Source organism: Amblyomma mixtum, chromosome 3, assembly GCF_055824585.1.
Source record: "Amblyomma mixtum isolate Tamu chromosome 3, ASM5582458v1, whole genome shotgun sequence".
Taxonomy (NCBI): domain Eukaryota; kingdom Metazoa; phylum Arthropoda; class Arachnida; order Ixodida; family Ixodidae; genus Amblyomma; species Amblyomma mixtum.
In genome coordinates, this window is record NC_143014.1 from 367,608,563 (window position 1) to 367,625,217 (window position 16,655).

General features: G+C 46.7%; 1 protein-coding gene across 6 annotated transcripts in view; it reads right to left on the bottom strand.

The window, feature by feature from the left end:
* The window catches only part of LOC149356696 (rab-like protein 6), a 76,613-nt gene that overhangs the window by 17,900 nt on the left and 42,058 nt on the right, over positions 1–16,655 (bottom strand). For all 6 annotated transcript variants that reach the window (XM_089584281.1, XM_089584284.1, XM_089584283.1 and 3 more), the window contains 3 exons: positions 12,287–12,558; positions 3,021–3,084; positions 9–165 (listed from right to left, as the gene is read on the bottom strand). In XM_089584281.1, the coding sequence (XP_089440407.1) occupies positions 9–165; positions 3,021–3,084; positions 12,287–12,558 (493 nt within the window). The remainder of the gene's footprint in view (positions 1–8; positions 166–3,020; positions 3,085–12,286; positions 12,559–16,655) is intronic.

Here is a 16,655-nt window from a genome sequence, read left to right on the forward strand (position 1 = left end):
GCCTTCACCTGGCACTTTCTTCATCGAGGGCGGATGATGCAGCAGCAGCACCAGCATCGGCATCCCGATCCTCCAGGAAGCTGTTGAAGCTGGCATCCCCATCAGGCACAAAGTCGTCAACATTGTGGACGGCCGGAGGGGGCGCATGCACGTCAACTTGCACCACTGCCAACAGGGAAGAGGTAGGGAACAGCTATAGCGAAAGGCATCCCGAGAAGTAAAGCCGTCCACAGCCACCTAGGTCACAAGGCCCTGTAATGTCACTACAACCTGACCACCAGATTGCGAACAACTGGCCACTGTGGCAGTTCAATTAATGATTAGGTCACGAGAGGTTGCTCGGGACGAGCATCCTAGGTTGCACAAGGCCTACCAGTAGCAGCATCTTCCATTGCAGGGCAGTGGCGCATCACTTAACCGCTGCACCACTGCACCAGGAGCGGTACGAGAGGTCACAGGGATCTATAAAGTACGGAGTGACCAATTCTGCATATATAGATGGGCATGTAGGCAGAACCTAGGCGACAGACAAGAGGTACTTGTGCAGGAGGGATCCCTAATGATATCGCATTGTACTCTTAAGGATAGGTTAAACACTATGCGGTGGTGAAAAAAGAACAGTGCAGTGTCTGTGAAGTGACACACAAAGAGGACCCCAGGCCGCTGGAGGGGACCATAAAAGATACCGCATCGTACCATTAGGTGTCCCCTTAATTTTATGATAGCTACTCATCCATCACTACACCAAGTGATATGAGGAGGTGTAAGCCTTGTGTAAGCAGCCTGGCTGAAGAAGACGAGGGCACGCCCCGGTACGCTCGGCTGGTGTGCGCAGTTCAGACAACGACAGCTACGGGATTGAACATCGACAGTGCGCCGCCTCGGCTTGCCAACGGCTCCACTCCCTCCTGCTGAACGAGTGCTCTTGGAAATAAATGTGTGGACACCAGACACCTGCGGCTGATGCCTCCATCCACAGCCTAAACCACTTGGCTCATTTGTGCTGTGATGGCAGTTTGCCCGTGCCACGCTTAAAGAACGCATTGTGCAAGGTCCACAAGCAAGAGTACGCTGAAAGTGCTGCTACACTCCCTTTACCACACTGTTGCCGACCAATTTTTTTGGACTCTGAGGGACCCGGAAGATGGTCCAAATAATTGAATAGACCGAAAAATCCGTTAGCTTTTAAAGAAATTAATTTTCTACAAAAACTGTCCTTCAAAATCGCGAAAATCGCCGCTCCCCATGTTCCGCCTACAAGCGATAATATTAGACTGTATATGAGCCATAGCCATGCTTTCATCATGTCCACAGCCTCTTGCATCACGATACCAGACAGTGCAACACAGCCGCAAGTCATGCCGCAAACGAATTCACTCGCCGCGTGAAGCAAGAACAGTCAGTTTGCATGGGGCAACGATGCTCGCATAGACCGAGAGGTAACCCACGGGAAGACGCGAGCGGAAGCGAACGCCTCTGAATGCACGCCCCCTCCCCCCCTCTACCGCGTTTGCTGCCCCCCTCCATGGGTTACGTCATCCAAGCCGCGGCAGATGCTGGAGCTGTACTACTGTCCCACTGCACCGTTTTCAAAGTGACTGCGCACTCTTTGTAGGTCGTCTCGATGGCAACAGGGAGCGTCCCATCATCTCGAATGACAATGGTGGAGAACAAACAGCCAAGCCTATCCAAGCCAGTCTGTCCGATTCACTCCATCAGCGCCCGCCATGGAGGAAAAAAAAACTCACAATTTCCTTTCCTCCATGGCACCCGCTCATTCCATTTTAATCCAAGGTGGCACCTTTCACGACGGTGGAGAATGAGTTGATTGTGACAGCAATGCCCACTCACGTCTATATTAGGTCAAAACAACAAACTTTAAAATGATCTTCACAGTATTGCTGGCGTCTATTTTAGTCCAAAAATTCGAACTTTTAGACTCCACAAAGTCTGAAATATCGGTTGTGAAAATGTACACGTTCCTATGAGAGACGCGACGGTTCCTCAGTGAAGTCCGAAATAACACGCTAGTCCAAATTATTGGAGTCTGAAAAATTGGTCAGCCACTGTACTGTGATTGACAATATCTAGGATGCAGTTTCGTCCAGCTCCATGTCTCACTTCAAACCTCACCGAGCCCTCGAGCAAAGATGCACGGCAGAATACACCTTTGCAGGCACACCACCATGTAGGGTCCTCACCTTCATTTCCAACTCTTCAATGACAGAGAGACTGCAGTGCCTACTGGCCAGTGCAGGGGTGACAACTGGTGGAAATGCATCAGCCAGTGGCAGGGACACTAAGCAATGCCACCACATGATGCGGGGTGGGTGGGGAAGGCAGGTGACACCACTAGGCTGGCTGGTTTACAGGTGGATTCACCAATCAGCAGTGGTGTGGTCTGGCGATGTTGAGACCAGCCACCAACCACAACTTTGGAGCTAGCCTCACTGCTGCTGCCCAAGACATCAAGTGGCCCCTTTGCAAGATTACTGCTACCATACCACATTGAATATAAGTAAAACAGCGCTAGACACGGGACGAAGGAAGAAGCCTTGTGCTGTGTTGTTCTTCCTCTGTCCCGTGTCTAGCGCTGTTTTACTGACATATGATGCACACTCTTGCCCAAGCCTCCGCCTTAATACCACATTGAAACATTGATGATTGAGATTCCCCCGTTTATGACACAACTAGAAAGGTGCTGGCCTTCCTTCCAGCCCAACATGCATGCAGAGGCAAACACAAGATATGCCCAAATTCGATCATAACAAACTGTGTGGTCAGTCCCCAGAAAGCACTCCAAGGAACCTACTTTGTGAACCCCTGCCTTAAGCCAAATCTGTAACGGAACAGAAACAGCCGCCCCCACACACTGCTCTCGCCCCAAGTGCATCCTCTGGCTTCCTCTGGTATCATATGTTACCATGTTGTCCTTCTAACTTTTGCAGTAAACATTTCCACTCGCAATATCCCAATGAGGACACCTGACAAGAATCACATAGGGTGAAAAAGGGACCCACCCATAGTGTCATCCTTCTTGAACAGCTTTGACATGAGGCCACTGGCTTGCTTGGTTGGCGTGCCCTGCAGTAGGAGAGAAAGACAGCACAGCTCACTAGGGACAATGGCGACCCCAAGCCCTCCACTGCCCACACATGACAACACCTCACAGAGGCAACTGGCCCCTGCCCTCAAGCGCTGCTCGACAGGTGAGCACACTCAGGCCGAGAAACAAGAGATTACAAGAAGAAGATAAGAAAAGCATTTGTTCTCGACTATCTGCTGACAGACAAGGAGCGGCGTCGAGTCTCTGAAACTGCACGCTGAAACTTATCCCCAGAACGCTTTCAGGGTACTGGGTAGAATGGTCACACGAGAAACCCATCAGCAAGATATATACCTCCAACAGTGAAGTGTCAAAAAAGCTGGGCACCCCTTTCACCATATGACCTGCACAGCTCTTGGTGCCCATTATACTCCATTAAGCGGGGATGTGGGGATCAGGTCGCAAAAATCACCAAAAAAGTTGATTTTAGAAAAGTACACTTTTTGGCATCTCCAACACTGTTTCTATGTTGTACTGTAATATTTCACCCAAAAATAAACTTTAAGCACTCCAGATAAATATATTTGTTGGCATCTACACACAGACAGTGCAAGCTAGCTTAGAACTTTCAGGCTTGTTTTCTCAAAAATTTGTTTTGAGCTTAATGCCTTGCTCGTGGAAAGCGTAGCACAGCAATGGGTGCATGGATTTTTACCCTGTTTGTTTTGTTGGGATCGCTGAAATGTGGTCTGCATCGAGACAGTCTCAGATTTACCATTTAGGCTCGCATGTTTTTATTACATGGTAATTAGAGCATGATACATTCTAAACATAAAAGAAGGTGCATATTGTGTCCTTTATAAAAAAGAGCAGACAGATTTAAAAAAATAATTAAGAGAGTCTTGATTTACACCACACTTCTTAGTAAATATTAAAAGCATTTACAGACCTGTAGCCTTTTTTTTTTGTCATGCTAGGCTTTCCACAAGCAAGCAACATGGGGACAACGTATAAACAATGATTAAAGGGAAACTAATAAAGCTGTCAGTGGGAAACTTTATATCTGTTTGTGTGATGCTGTTTTAAGCCAGTCTGCAAAATTTCATCACTCTAAGTCGAAAAACAGAAAAGTTGCCTTTGATCCCCTCATCCCCCTTAAGGGGGGACACTGGTCTTGAAAAGAAAATTTTATTAATTTAGTCATAGTTATGAAATTTTCAGGGCACATGTATTTTTGTGCGCTGATTCTAGATATGTCATTTAATTTCATGTAAAACAATTCCATGAGCACTTATGCAATTTTTATGCAAGTATTTTGCGGAGAGTTTTCAAGAAAATTTGCTGCAGGAAACTTGCTGAAATGTATGCCATTGGGTTCTCTTGACACCAAGGAATACAATAAGGGTAAAATTATCATCCTGGCTCTCATAGAACTTGAGTAATAGGGTATTGAAACTGCCACTTCACACACAGGAATACACACTTTTCTTCTCATTTCTGAAGCGACAACTTCAAAACTCTATAACTTAAGTTCTTTGATAGGCAGGAAGACAATTTCACCCTTATTGCATTCCTTGGTGTCAAGAGAACCCAATGGCATACATTTCAGCGAGTTTCCTGCAGCAAATTTTCTTCAAAACTCTCCGCAAAATACTAGCATAAAAATTGCATAAGTGCTCAAGGAATTGCTTTACACGAAATTAAATGATATATTCGGAATCAGCACACAAAAATACATACGCCCTGAAGATTTTGTAACTGTGACTTCATTAATAAAAATTTTTTTTTCAAGACCAGTGTCCCCCCTTAAATACAGTAAACTCTCGTTAAGACAAATTCACTGAAGACAAGAACAATTTAAGACGATTTAGTTGGTTTCCTGTAGGATTCAGAGTAAAAAAAAGAATCCGCTTAGGACGAACTTTCTCAGTGAATGCAAACCACGACAACAATATGGCCAGATCTAGGCACTGTGCGCGTTGCCTCCAGCAGACTAAAAGGTGCGTAGGTGCGGAGTGCACCTGCTACTGGACTTTATGGGGCGTAAGGGGAGACGCGGGTCTTGGAAATTATAAAAAAAATGCAAAAATTTCGGTTTTTCAAAAATGGTATATCCAGGACCAACACACTCTAAAGTTCCTGCCCAAAAATTTAAATAAATTAGACCTCCAACCCCTAAAATATCGATATATTTCACGCCTATGGAGCCCTTGTTATTACTTACTACTGCAAAATATTTTTAGAACATCTGCATTTTCTGCATTCCAATGTTCTTCTGAGGCCTCTACAATGACCTCTGAATGGCTGGCACACGCACTTCAAGTGCAATCTTCTCAGCTTCGTGTTTTTTGCCAACACGACTAGCCTTACAGAACAAGTTTTCATTATGTTTGGTTAGTGGTTAGGGCGAGTGTAAGGTCAATCTGCTTGTTCCTGGCTGCCGAACTTGCTTTATTTAGATAAACTACTTTTGCATTGAGTGACACAGCTTGCTAGCAATGCATCAGCTGCAGTGAGGCATACGTCAATGAGTTATGAATAAAACACTCGCTATGTGGATGATGGGTGGTGCCTAGAGATGTAAAATTTCAAGAAATTTTGAAGGGCATGAAAAACACCGTTCTTTTCAGGGTTTTTTTCATGAAAAATTGGAAATTTTGCAAAACATGACATAAACAGATTTATTTGCAACAGCACAATGATCAATAATAATGCTCTGAAGTTAAGTCGAATATCCAGTTATAGATGTCATATTGTGAAACGAACTTCTTGTTCTATTGCACCGAGAAGATAATGATTTGCACTTCAGGCGAATATGGAGATATAAGTATCATATCTGTGGAACGAACTTTTTGTTCTATTGCACCAAGAAAGGGAACATGAAAACTGATCTATAAGTCACTGCATATCGGACACAGAGTCACTGTCGCTGGATGCGGCACTACGCGCAGCAGCATGGCTTGAAGCTGTGTCCACAGCTAGGTACGACTGCACATACATAAGCTTTCGAACGCGTTCCCCTGACAGCCTGCTGCGAATCCTTGTATGGACGTTTCCGAAACGTGACCAGTTTCGTTCGCAGCTGGTGGATGATGGCGGTATTTGCAGCAGTTGGCAAGCCAGACGAGTTAGCAGCTGGTTAATGCAGAGGCCTTGCCACCAGGTAGATGGGGCCATGTGCTTCGCTGCAGACGCCTTTCCTGGACCAAATTTGTGCGGATGTCCTGTACTCTGCTACGTTGGAAATCAAGAAGCTAGGCTTGCATTTGGCTAAAACCGCTTACGTGCACAGCAGCCTATGTTATCTATGCCACATGTGTAGCGCTGTAGAATTTGCAGCCATTTTGTTTTACTTCAGCCGTGATTTCAAGTGTTAGTGTTTTTAAGTCAAGCCTGGGTTTTATATGTGACCTGGCCTTCAACCCGCGTACTCGCAGCACGAACATTTTAAAAGCACTACCTCGCACCGGTGATGACGACTGCTCTCCAATCATTCAATGATGCACGCTGTAATGATTTTCAAAGCAGAAACAAAAACCTAAACTAAAAGCAAGCAATCATAAAACCTTGAATTTGCATTGTGAAATTTTCAATGTTTCTTTCCATTTTTCCTCGTCTGAAAAAAACGAAAAAAAACGTTTTTTTTCCAAAATTGCAGTGTTTTTTTCAGGCCTTCACATCTCTAGTGGTGCCATCTGTTATAAACACCACAAATGACAAACATTTTCTTTTGAACAATAAGTGAACACCTGTGGTAAAATTGCGTGTTATTCATAAGAAAACATTGTTCCCACTGGACCTGTGCTCTGGGACCAAAAAGATGCCACAAAGCACGAGAACAGTAAGCGCACGAATTTGCTGTCAGCAATGGTCTTGTGCTAAACGATGCAAAGGAGTTGGCTTCTCCGAAATTCATGGATGCTTTCAACCGTGTGATCGCGTTTGGCGAATAGATGCCCAAACGGTGCAAGGAGAACAAACGCGCACCTCTAGGTACTTGTACAGTTAACTCTAGGCCTAACATGCCCCAAATGCGCTTTGCAACTAGCCATCACTTATAAAATGCTTCGTTTTCTCTGGGTTTCGTCGACACGATAACGTCACACTGAAATAAACGCAGAACGAATTTCCGTTACGCATTTGTCAGCAAAAGCGAGCGAAAAAGCCACAACCCACCTTGCACCAATGACTTCAACTGACAAGCATGGAGTCTGAGCAACCGGCAAAACTGTCGCAGATAGTCATGCATCGCATCGCATCTCTATGCGCACATGTCTGCACATTAATTACGATTCTACAGGGAGTGTCAGTCACATTACTGAAAATGCTGACTGCCTTCAGCAGCCATTTAAGAAAAATTTATTTTTAAAATAAAAAAAATTTAATTGGCTGCTTACTTGGAAAAAGTTCGTTGAATCGGAACCTCGCTCTGAAAATTGTTCTTAGTAGGGGGAAAGTAACTGCACTGCCTTGTATTGTACGCTGACCGGGAATCGGAAATACTTCATTGTGACAAAAGTTTCGCTGTAGCGGGGTTTGAGTGTACTGTTAGTCCTGCAACCCAGGTAAACTGCAGGTGGCCCACCAGTGAGTAAATGTGTTTGAAACAAGACTTATGAACCCTGCACAGTTTGAATTGATTTTCCATGTTCCAAATACATAGCTTGCACTGAAACAGTGAAAGGATATGTTTACACCATGTTTATGAACCACCACCTCCCACAGTATACATTTCGCATCGTTTCAGTAGGACGGTCCAAGCACAACGGTAGTCGTGGTAGAAAATCTGACAAGCAAAAACTTCCTTTCCACATGGAATATCCCAAAGGACCAGTGCAAGAGAACGAAGACCCGCTGAACACAGTGACACAGCTTTAAATGAGCCGACTTTGACCATGGGAACCGCTACCACTGAGTTTGTTGTGCGCACATTGTGATAGGTCAATTCGCAATTTCAACTTTCGAGTACGTGATAAGAGTGAAACAAGGAAAGCGACACTGATTACCGTATTTACCCAATTCCAACGCGCCCCCGATTCCAACGCGCACCCAATTTACGGCACCAAAAAAAAGAAAATTTTCAAGCCCCGATTCTAACGCGCGCCCGATATTGGTAATGAAAAAAAAAAAACTACAAGCCCCGCTTCTAACGTGCATGTGACTTCCACGAATGAAAATAATTTGCAACCGTTTTTATATTTTAAGGGGAGATGCGGGTGAAAAAACCGCGATTTTTTCCGATAAAGTCGATTTTGTATTTTCTTGCGTTTTGTATTCCCCCAAGCCTCTTCTTTTATGTGTAAAAAAATCAAAGCCAATAATCAATGGGAAGTTAGTAAAAAATACTATTAAAGCACTCGCGGTGGCTCGCGAAAGTGCGAATTTGACCGAATTTCGGGAACGCGGCATTTCGCTCCACGGCGTCGCCCGCTCTTGAATATTCGCGGGGAAGTAGGCCTACCCATCGTCTACTCTGGTCTACGAGAAGCCACTTCGGCAGCGGCGCATTCTTGATAAAAATACGAAAAAAAAGATCGTTTCCCGCCCGAGTCGAGCGTCGCGACTGGCCCTTCAAATCACGTGGTACGATCGGAGCCGTTCCATTGGCTACGAGCATTCCACCGCACGGTCGGGCGCAGACGCTCTTTCTTCGTTCTGCCGCCACCGAGACGTGAACCAACGCTTCTGCCCGGGTTTTTCTCCTATCTCCGCTATGGATGTGACTGAGAAACGAGATTTTCGCTCACGCAATTTCCTGACAAAGCATCAGTATAAAGGAAGACGCCCCAAGCGCAAGCGGAGAGCTCTGGTTACGGGAGGTTCGTCTGCTGCTAGGCGTAACTGCGGCAACGGCGATGCTTCTTGCGGAGCATCCATGACTTCGTCAGTGCGTCTGAGCGAAAGATAAAGATCTTCGACTGTAAAAACGGGCGCGGGAGCGCTTTTATCTGTGAGATCGGCATGATGCACGACCTCGTCAGCGGCGCGGCGTGCCCCGCCTGCGGACGATGTAATCTCTGTCAGAGAGTCGGCCGCAAAACAGAAAGGAGTCTCATCGTTTTTGGAACTTTACCGCCGAAAAGACGCGTTTCCGATAACCGTTGTTTCATCAACATATTCTTCGACCCGCGTATCTTGATCGTGCAACGGCAGTGATGAGGCGTCCGCCCGCGGCAGTGCACGGGATACCGTCGTCGTGAACGCGGTCCGTGGTCGCTGAGCACGCGACCAATGACAAGCGCCACACCGGTTGAAAACGGCTCCTGCGACGCAGAAAACGACGAGCAAACGTGCTCCCATGTTTCCAGCAGTTAGTGAGCTCCCACATCGTATAATGGCGATGACGATGGGCAGCTATGGGGCAGTTTCAGTTTGCACTCGAATCCAACGCGCATGCGATTTTGAGACGTATTTTCCCCGAAAAAAGGTGCGCGTTGGAATTGGGTAAATACGGTAACCTGACTGTTTGCTCTGAAATGGTGACCACCCATGCAGCTCGAGGAGACGAATCCCGATTGGGCTTCTCCTTTGGTACGGCGCCAAGCATGAATATTTCGCACGACACACACTGAGACACTGAGTAGTGAAAAGTGGAGAGCTGAGGTGCATGAACAGCATCCTGAGGCCAACACGGCAGCGACACTGATTAAGCTGTGCATAGTGTGCTTTGATGCCGTCATTCAGCATTGAGAAGCCCTAGCTGTGTGCCAATCTGCTGACAGCAAATATCAATGTTTCTGGGAAATGTGGAAAAAAGGAACTACCGTATAATGCGGAATATAGGTCGAGGCGGAATATAGGTCAACCCCCTTACCTTGAAGCAAAAAAGTCAACATAAAAATTATGAGGCACAAAACTTCGTTTTATTCACTGGTGCCACCAGACTCGTAGCCTCCTCATTCGTCCAAGCTGTCTGAGCTCTCGTCCGAAGACGACTGCTTTGCGCTGGCTGCGTCCCACAGCATGTCGTCCTCGGTACCGTCCAACGAGTTGCTAATGCAACATTTCTTGAATGCCCGCATACCTTGTCTTCGAGCTCAGGGTGCACCGCGCAGCACCCGCGAAAGGACGCCTTCCGCGCGTTTCAGGCAGACAGCTCGATTTTCTGCACTCGCCAGTACCAGACGTTCTTCTCCGAGATGCCAAAGTGTCGCTGGGCGGACATGTTCCCATACTCTTCAGCGAATTCGATAACTTTTTTTTAAACGCCACGGTGAACTGATGTCGAGTACCGGTACTCATTTTGCGGGCTGTCGCGAAATTAATATGTTACAACGCCAAGAACGATTACCGCCGTCAACGTTTGGCTGCGTCGGTCGACAAAGAGGAAGGAAAGAATCGTCAGCATGGAAGCGATAACGATGCGGATGCCAAAATGTCCGTGGCTCGCACATGTTGCCAGACGACTATTCAGTTTGTGCCAAAGGCCGGTATATAAGTCGAGGGGTGACCTTTTGGTAATACTTTTCGGAAAAAACCTCGACCTATATTCCGCACTATACGGTAACATTCACAGGCAGTGCTACATTAATGCCTCGAGATAAGTTCACCCAGTACAAAGAGCTCAAAAAGTAAAGAAAAAGTTTTGCGCTGACCCCAAGCTGAAGTAGAACTCGGTCTTCCTCGAGCTGCCTTACTGAGAAGCTGTGAACATAAAAAATGTGCAAAAAGTGGAACACAGAAAAGAAGCACACTCGTCCTGTGTGATTCTCCTCTATGTGCCGTCTGTTGTGCAGTCTTTATGTTTACAGGATATCGCACCTACTTCAGCTCTCCCACCGCACTCTGGTGGATTGCTGACAAGCTTCCACCTATGCACTAGAGAAAACGAAAAGTGACATAACAGCGATTACATTCAATTGAGGATCGCAAAGCAGCTTATAATGTTACTGCCCAATGCCCGCAAATAGGATAACACCCACGCTCTTCTCTGCTTCTAGTCTTGAAGGGCCGATGAGCTCGCACTGCCGTCCCTTGCACCGAACACACACTGATACAATCAGTTTAGGCATGTGTGAATAGTGGTTTTTTTGGTTCAAAGCGAATTTCAAGCGAACAGTAATTCTCTTCAAATAATTTCGAAGCGATTATTTCGAATACTTCTGGCAGACAAAAAGGTTGTGGGGCACAATAGGCATTTTCAAAGTCATGCATTTTTCTGAAACACACGGCCATTACATGAAAAAAAGAGAGAATGCATTAAAGCTTTGTCACACTCATTGAAGCTGTGTCGATGCCCTGCAAAAAGGCCATCGAAAATTGGGGGAGCTGACCTACGTGCAGTGCCAGTGTATCTGTGGGGTGTGAGACCTATAAGTGGGGCCACCACCTAGGTCATTGCACAGCTGTTGCTTTTAAGCAGCGACTCCATGACACCTGCTACGCACCGCACGCCCAGCACCACCCCACACAAGGTGTTTGAAAGGGAGACCGATCTTCATGCTTGTTTAGCGAATTCCATGCACAGAGGAGCAGCTGTGGCAGCTGAACTCTGCTCTGACTTCTTCTGTGGTAGTCAAGGAAGCTGCGTGTCCTCCGATTAGAGAGATTTAGCACAGTGCGATCCGTTCCCACGAGGAGCCACTGCACGCATTTAGATCGCCCTGAGGATGCCACAAGGGAGCTTTACCAGGCGCCGGCCAGCTGCTTGCACGCCTGCCCCGTCGGGACCAATCAGCACTCGCACACTGGCGGCACACGAAAGCAGATCACTCAGGCTATGCTAAGTCTCTTCACTGATGCATGCCACTGTGCGGCTGCAGACAGCTAGCATGTACAAATCTGAGTGCCATGCTTACGCCTGCTTGCGTCTGCTGCTGGCTGAACCAAAACCACACACAACAAGAGTTCCAGAAAACGTTACCTGCTCACAACAAACACTTCAGATACCAAACATTTGGGTTGAATTGAATATACTTCGCTATTTGACTGGATATTCAAAATTACCAAATATTCCCACATGCCTAAAAATGTAGCCCTCGTGAAAGGATTGCACATTCCGAATAGGAGCTGCATTCATGCAAAAAGCGTGAAGGAGCCAGTCACAGAGTGAAACACCTGTTTGTCTGCATCACAAAGCGTGTGCAGCAGCCAAGCACAGAAAGCATGGCCGCCGTTCCAGCTATCTCGCTAATGTGATGTCACGTGCAAGCCATGGATAGGCTGAATGAACAAAACCTCACAGGTATTAACTAGGAGGAGGCAGACACTAAGCCAAATCCATCCTCACACCTCACTTACCGCTGAAGCTACGTTGCCAGGGGAAGCTTTAGCCGAGGAGCCAGCATTGTGTGGTGCGGATGGTGATGCTCTCTGCTGATCGTGCTCACGCGTGGGTGATGCGGCAGGCCTGACGGGTGAGCACGCCTGCTGCTGCTGCACCTGCGGCGGATGCAATGCCCCTCCTGTGGCCGCAGCTTTCCGCGCCTCGTGCCCCAGTGAGCTGGGCACCGACACACTGCGGGGGGGCGCCGGTCCCCCCTTGGCACCCACAGGGGCCCTGTCCCCTGCCACTGCACACGCAAGGGCACAGTTACACATGAGGAACACACCGGGGTTGGGAGAGACTCGCTGCATCTATAAACAGCATATCATATCAACAGGGACCTTCGTTTTCAGTAGGGGTGTGCGAATATCAAATATTTTGAATACGAATACTTGATTCCGAATATCGAATCGAATATTGAATAATCAAGGACAGACGCATTTAACCACTACAAAGCATTTATTTGAGCACCCAAGAACATCACAGTTAAACTATCGATGATTAAATGAGCACAAAAGGTGTGTGTGGCTGCACAAAAAGTATCAAAGCCTCGAAGATTATTCTTAGAAGAGTGGAAATATCAGAGAGGATGGCTAGTACACAGCATTGCTTAAGGCTAGCATGCCATCAGCACAAAAGCGTGTTGCTGGGATGAACCTAAAAGTTTGTCGTGAAGGAAAACCAGCTGCTCCCCATGGTGAGGCAGAAGTAGTTCCCTTCTAGCTGAAACAAGTCCTCCAGCCACAGAAAATGCCCTCTCACTTGGCACTGAACTGGCGCGTATTGCGAGGTACATCGTGCACAGCTCTGACTATAGCAGTTTCGCAGGTATAGCCACAAAGAAGCTCACCAGCGCAGTCAGCTACAGCATGGCCCTTGGAGGAAGGAAAAGTTTTCCTTCCTCGAGGGAAAAATTCTAAGGAAAAATTTTCCTTCATCCATGCGCATTGCTCTTGGTGCCGCCATGTTGTTATATCTCTATCGATAGGGCTTGTGGACCGAAATGAACGCCGGTGCTCACAATGAATATTCGGCTAGATACCAATATTCGCGTCGGGTCGAATATTCGAAAGAACATGAATACTTGGATTTCGAATCGAATACGAATACTAAAAATATAATACTATTCGACAAATATTCGAAAATTTCGAATATTCGCACATTCCTAGTTTTCAGCTTTTATTCCTTCCAGCAGGTAAAATGATATTTTCCAAGATCAAACTATGGTGGAAATCGGTTTATTAAGAAAAAATTTCCGTGGTTTCGCTTTTTTCGGGTCATTTTGTGCAGTGCGAGACAGTTTACCATAATAGTCTGTTTTTCTGCTAGACATATAATGGCCTATTTTTTGCTCATCATTACATAAATAACATGGAAATTGTGGGTTCCACTAAAAAAGGTGTTTACCGTATTTACACATTTGTAAGTCTACTTGAATGTAAGTCAACTCCCCCATATCGCACGTCACAAAAAACAAAGAAAAGAAGGGCATTCCTATGGGCACATTCCAAAATGAAAATGTACCAGTCAATGGACCACTCGGCAAACACTTGTGCCATCGCCCTCACTGGTGCTGCCGTCGTCATCGCTGCTGCGGCCCCACAGCATGTCGTTCCACGAAATCTCACACTTCACAAACAACCATCATGAATGATGGCCATCATGAATGAATGATGGCTGAATGATCATCATTCAATGATGATGGCCATCATGAGCCATCATGAATGTAGGCGTGCATGAGTGCCAGACGCTTACAGGACCCGGAGCACAAATGATGATGACGAACGACCACATTAAAAACTGGTAAACCATGGCTGGCAGTCTAGTCAAATGCACCAAGCAGAGCCAAAGAGGAACTCTGCGTGACTGACGTCAGCTCTCCCATCATCTATCGACACCTCCTTGAGCGTCGTGCGCGCAGTTGAAAGTTAAAAAAAAAAATTAAACATCCTTCTGAAAAAGCGCCCAGAATAGCCGAATGCTACTGGGTACCATAGCGACAATGTAAAATTGCAACCATGGATAGCACCCCTGATATCTCGTTTGTCTCGCCTTTATTTATGGTGCCATGCTTTGGTTTCGTTTGTAAGTTGATCCCCCCTGTTTGGACTTTCAAATTTACAAGCGTGCAAATACGGTGCCAATAAATATTTTTTTTCCTCATCTATTGCAAATATTTTGTTGCAAACATTACCAGTCTCCTGCGAAACACTCCCGCGTCTCAGCAAGACTGCGACCTGCCTTTATTTGCACAATGCGAAAAAATTCAGCATCAGCGATGATTTTAAACGCACATCAGCAGGTTGAAAGTTTTTCTTGCAAAAGTATAATGAAGACCAATTCAGCTGCGCTCAAATGAAAGTCACTAAAATCCAACCTAGCGAGCCGGCACCTCACATACTGCATGCATGACTGCCCGCAATAGAGCTTTTTTTCTAAATGAGCTGATGCAGCATGCATGAAATAATTCTCGAATATTTTTCAGCATATATCAGCGCATCCGCCTTTCCACTAAGCAGAAAACATGTGCTTGCATACGCTTCACACGCTGAACACAGACACTTGATAATTTCAGAACGCCTGCACAAAGTAGCCGAATAGACAGCTGAAACGAGAAAGAAACCGCTTCACTGGCCACCCAGCAAGCATAGCCGAGCGTGAATGACCGTGAGCGACTGCGGTTCTCAACTTGCAGCGTAGAATGACCACACACAGCCTGAGTGCACTGAATGCGAGGCAAGGTTCACCGCTCATTTTTGTGTCTAGCCTTTCCCCTCTCTCTACTGTCTGTTCTGTGCTGTTTTAATATGAGATGCTTTGCGTTCTTGGCTAAACGTGCCACACTGCCTTCCTTGTATTTCGACGGTATAATTGCCCACTGAAGGTGAAATAGCATTCCTTGAGAGAGCACAAGAATATGCCACCAGTCGCAGTGGTACGAATCTATGCATGGCGGCTCCATGCGTCCTTTGCTTTTATGCAGTTTTCTGGCTTATGAGACCTTTGTTCCCAGAAAAATGACATACAGTAAAAGCTCGTTAATTCGACACTGACGGGACCGCAAAAAATTGTCGAATTATCCGAATGTTGAAATACCGAATGAACAACAAAAAACAATGTTTGCCGCAACAGGACGTACCTTTATTTGGCAAAGAAATCTGTTATCGTCATCTGCTTTTTCGAGCGAATTTGAGCGACTACGATAGCTCTAACAGCTGCCAGGTGCTCCGCGGCACACGCACCATCAGGGATTTGTTCTCAGAAGTCCTCCAGCACGGACAAGGCTTCTGCGGCTTCTTTCACCGAGCGCTTCGGCATTTGGGGCAACTGCTCACAATCGTCACTTTCCAACGAATTGTCGTTGGCAGCACCTGTCACTTCTTCAATTATTTCATCCTCGGTCAGCTGACAGGACACGAAGGCGAGGCGCGCAGGCACTGCACGCTACCCACTCGAAAGCAGCGCAGTAAACACGCTGGCAAAGGGCGCAATTACCAAAAAAGGTGCCGCCTTACGGTTAAATAACCACGATCGTAGCAGCAAGAACACGCGGAAACGACGACACACGCCAAAACGAGACTTGCTGTCGATAGGGTTAAGCAGACGACACCAGCACGACTGCTGCTACACAACAAAGCACAAAGAAAGACGCCGGCCGCTTCGGCCGCCACCCCGCTTTCCTCGCCCTCTCACGCTGCTGATGACGATGACCCTACAGATGGCCTATCAGCCGCACAGTAGCGCCGCTCGTGGCAGTGTTTTTTTTCTTTTTGCTCTTGGCGCACCGGCCTGGCGGGCTGCGGAGTGAAGTCAAATTAACCGACGCGCAGCAAAATTTGTTCAAATTAACGAGAGTTTCGCCCCACAGACTTCTATGTATAATTGTAGGGACCTCGCGTGCATGTCGAATTATCCGATTTTCTGAAATAACGGGGGTCGAATTAACGAGCTTCCACTGTACTTGCTATCACGTGACGCTAAGCTATCAGTTTAGCTGGACTTTTCCCTGTATAGAAGTACACAACCAAAAAGAAACGGCAGTTAGTAACACTGAGCTATGGTCCCTGGCACCCTACATTACTCCGCTCCACAAGAAGAGTTTTCAACAATGGACTACTTTTTTTGTCGTGGAGGAATTCTGTGCGGCGGTCCTGAATGTGGGTGGAGTTTCACTCTAGATTTAATCCGACTACAGTTATTCCCCAACTCTGAGAAACCTCCTGGGCGTCGCAGTCCCACACAGCCACCATGAGTGCTGGGTGTGAGCTGCTCTTTTCTTAACGGCATGAAATTCACTAATCAAGCGTGTCTGTGCACATCTGTACGCACGTGCAAGCGAGAGAC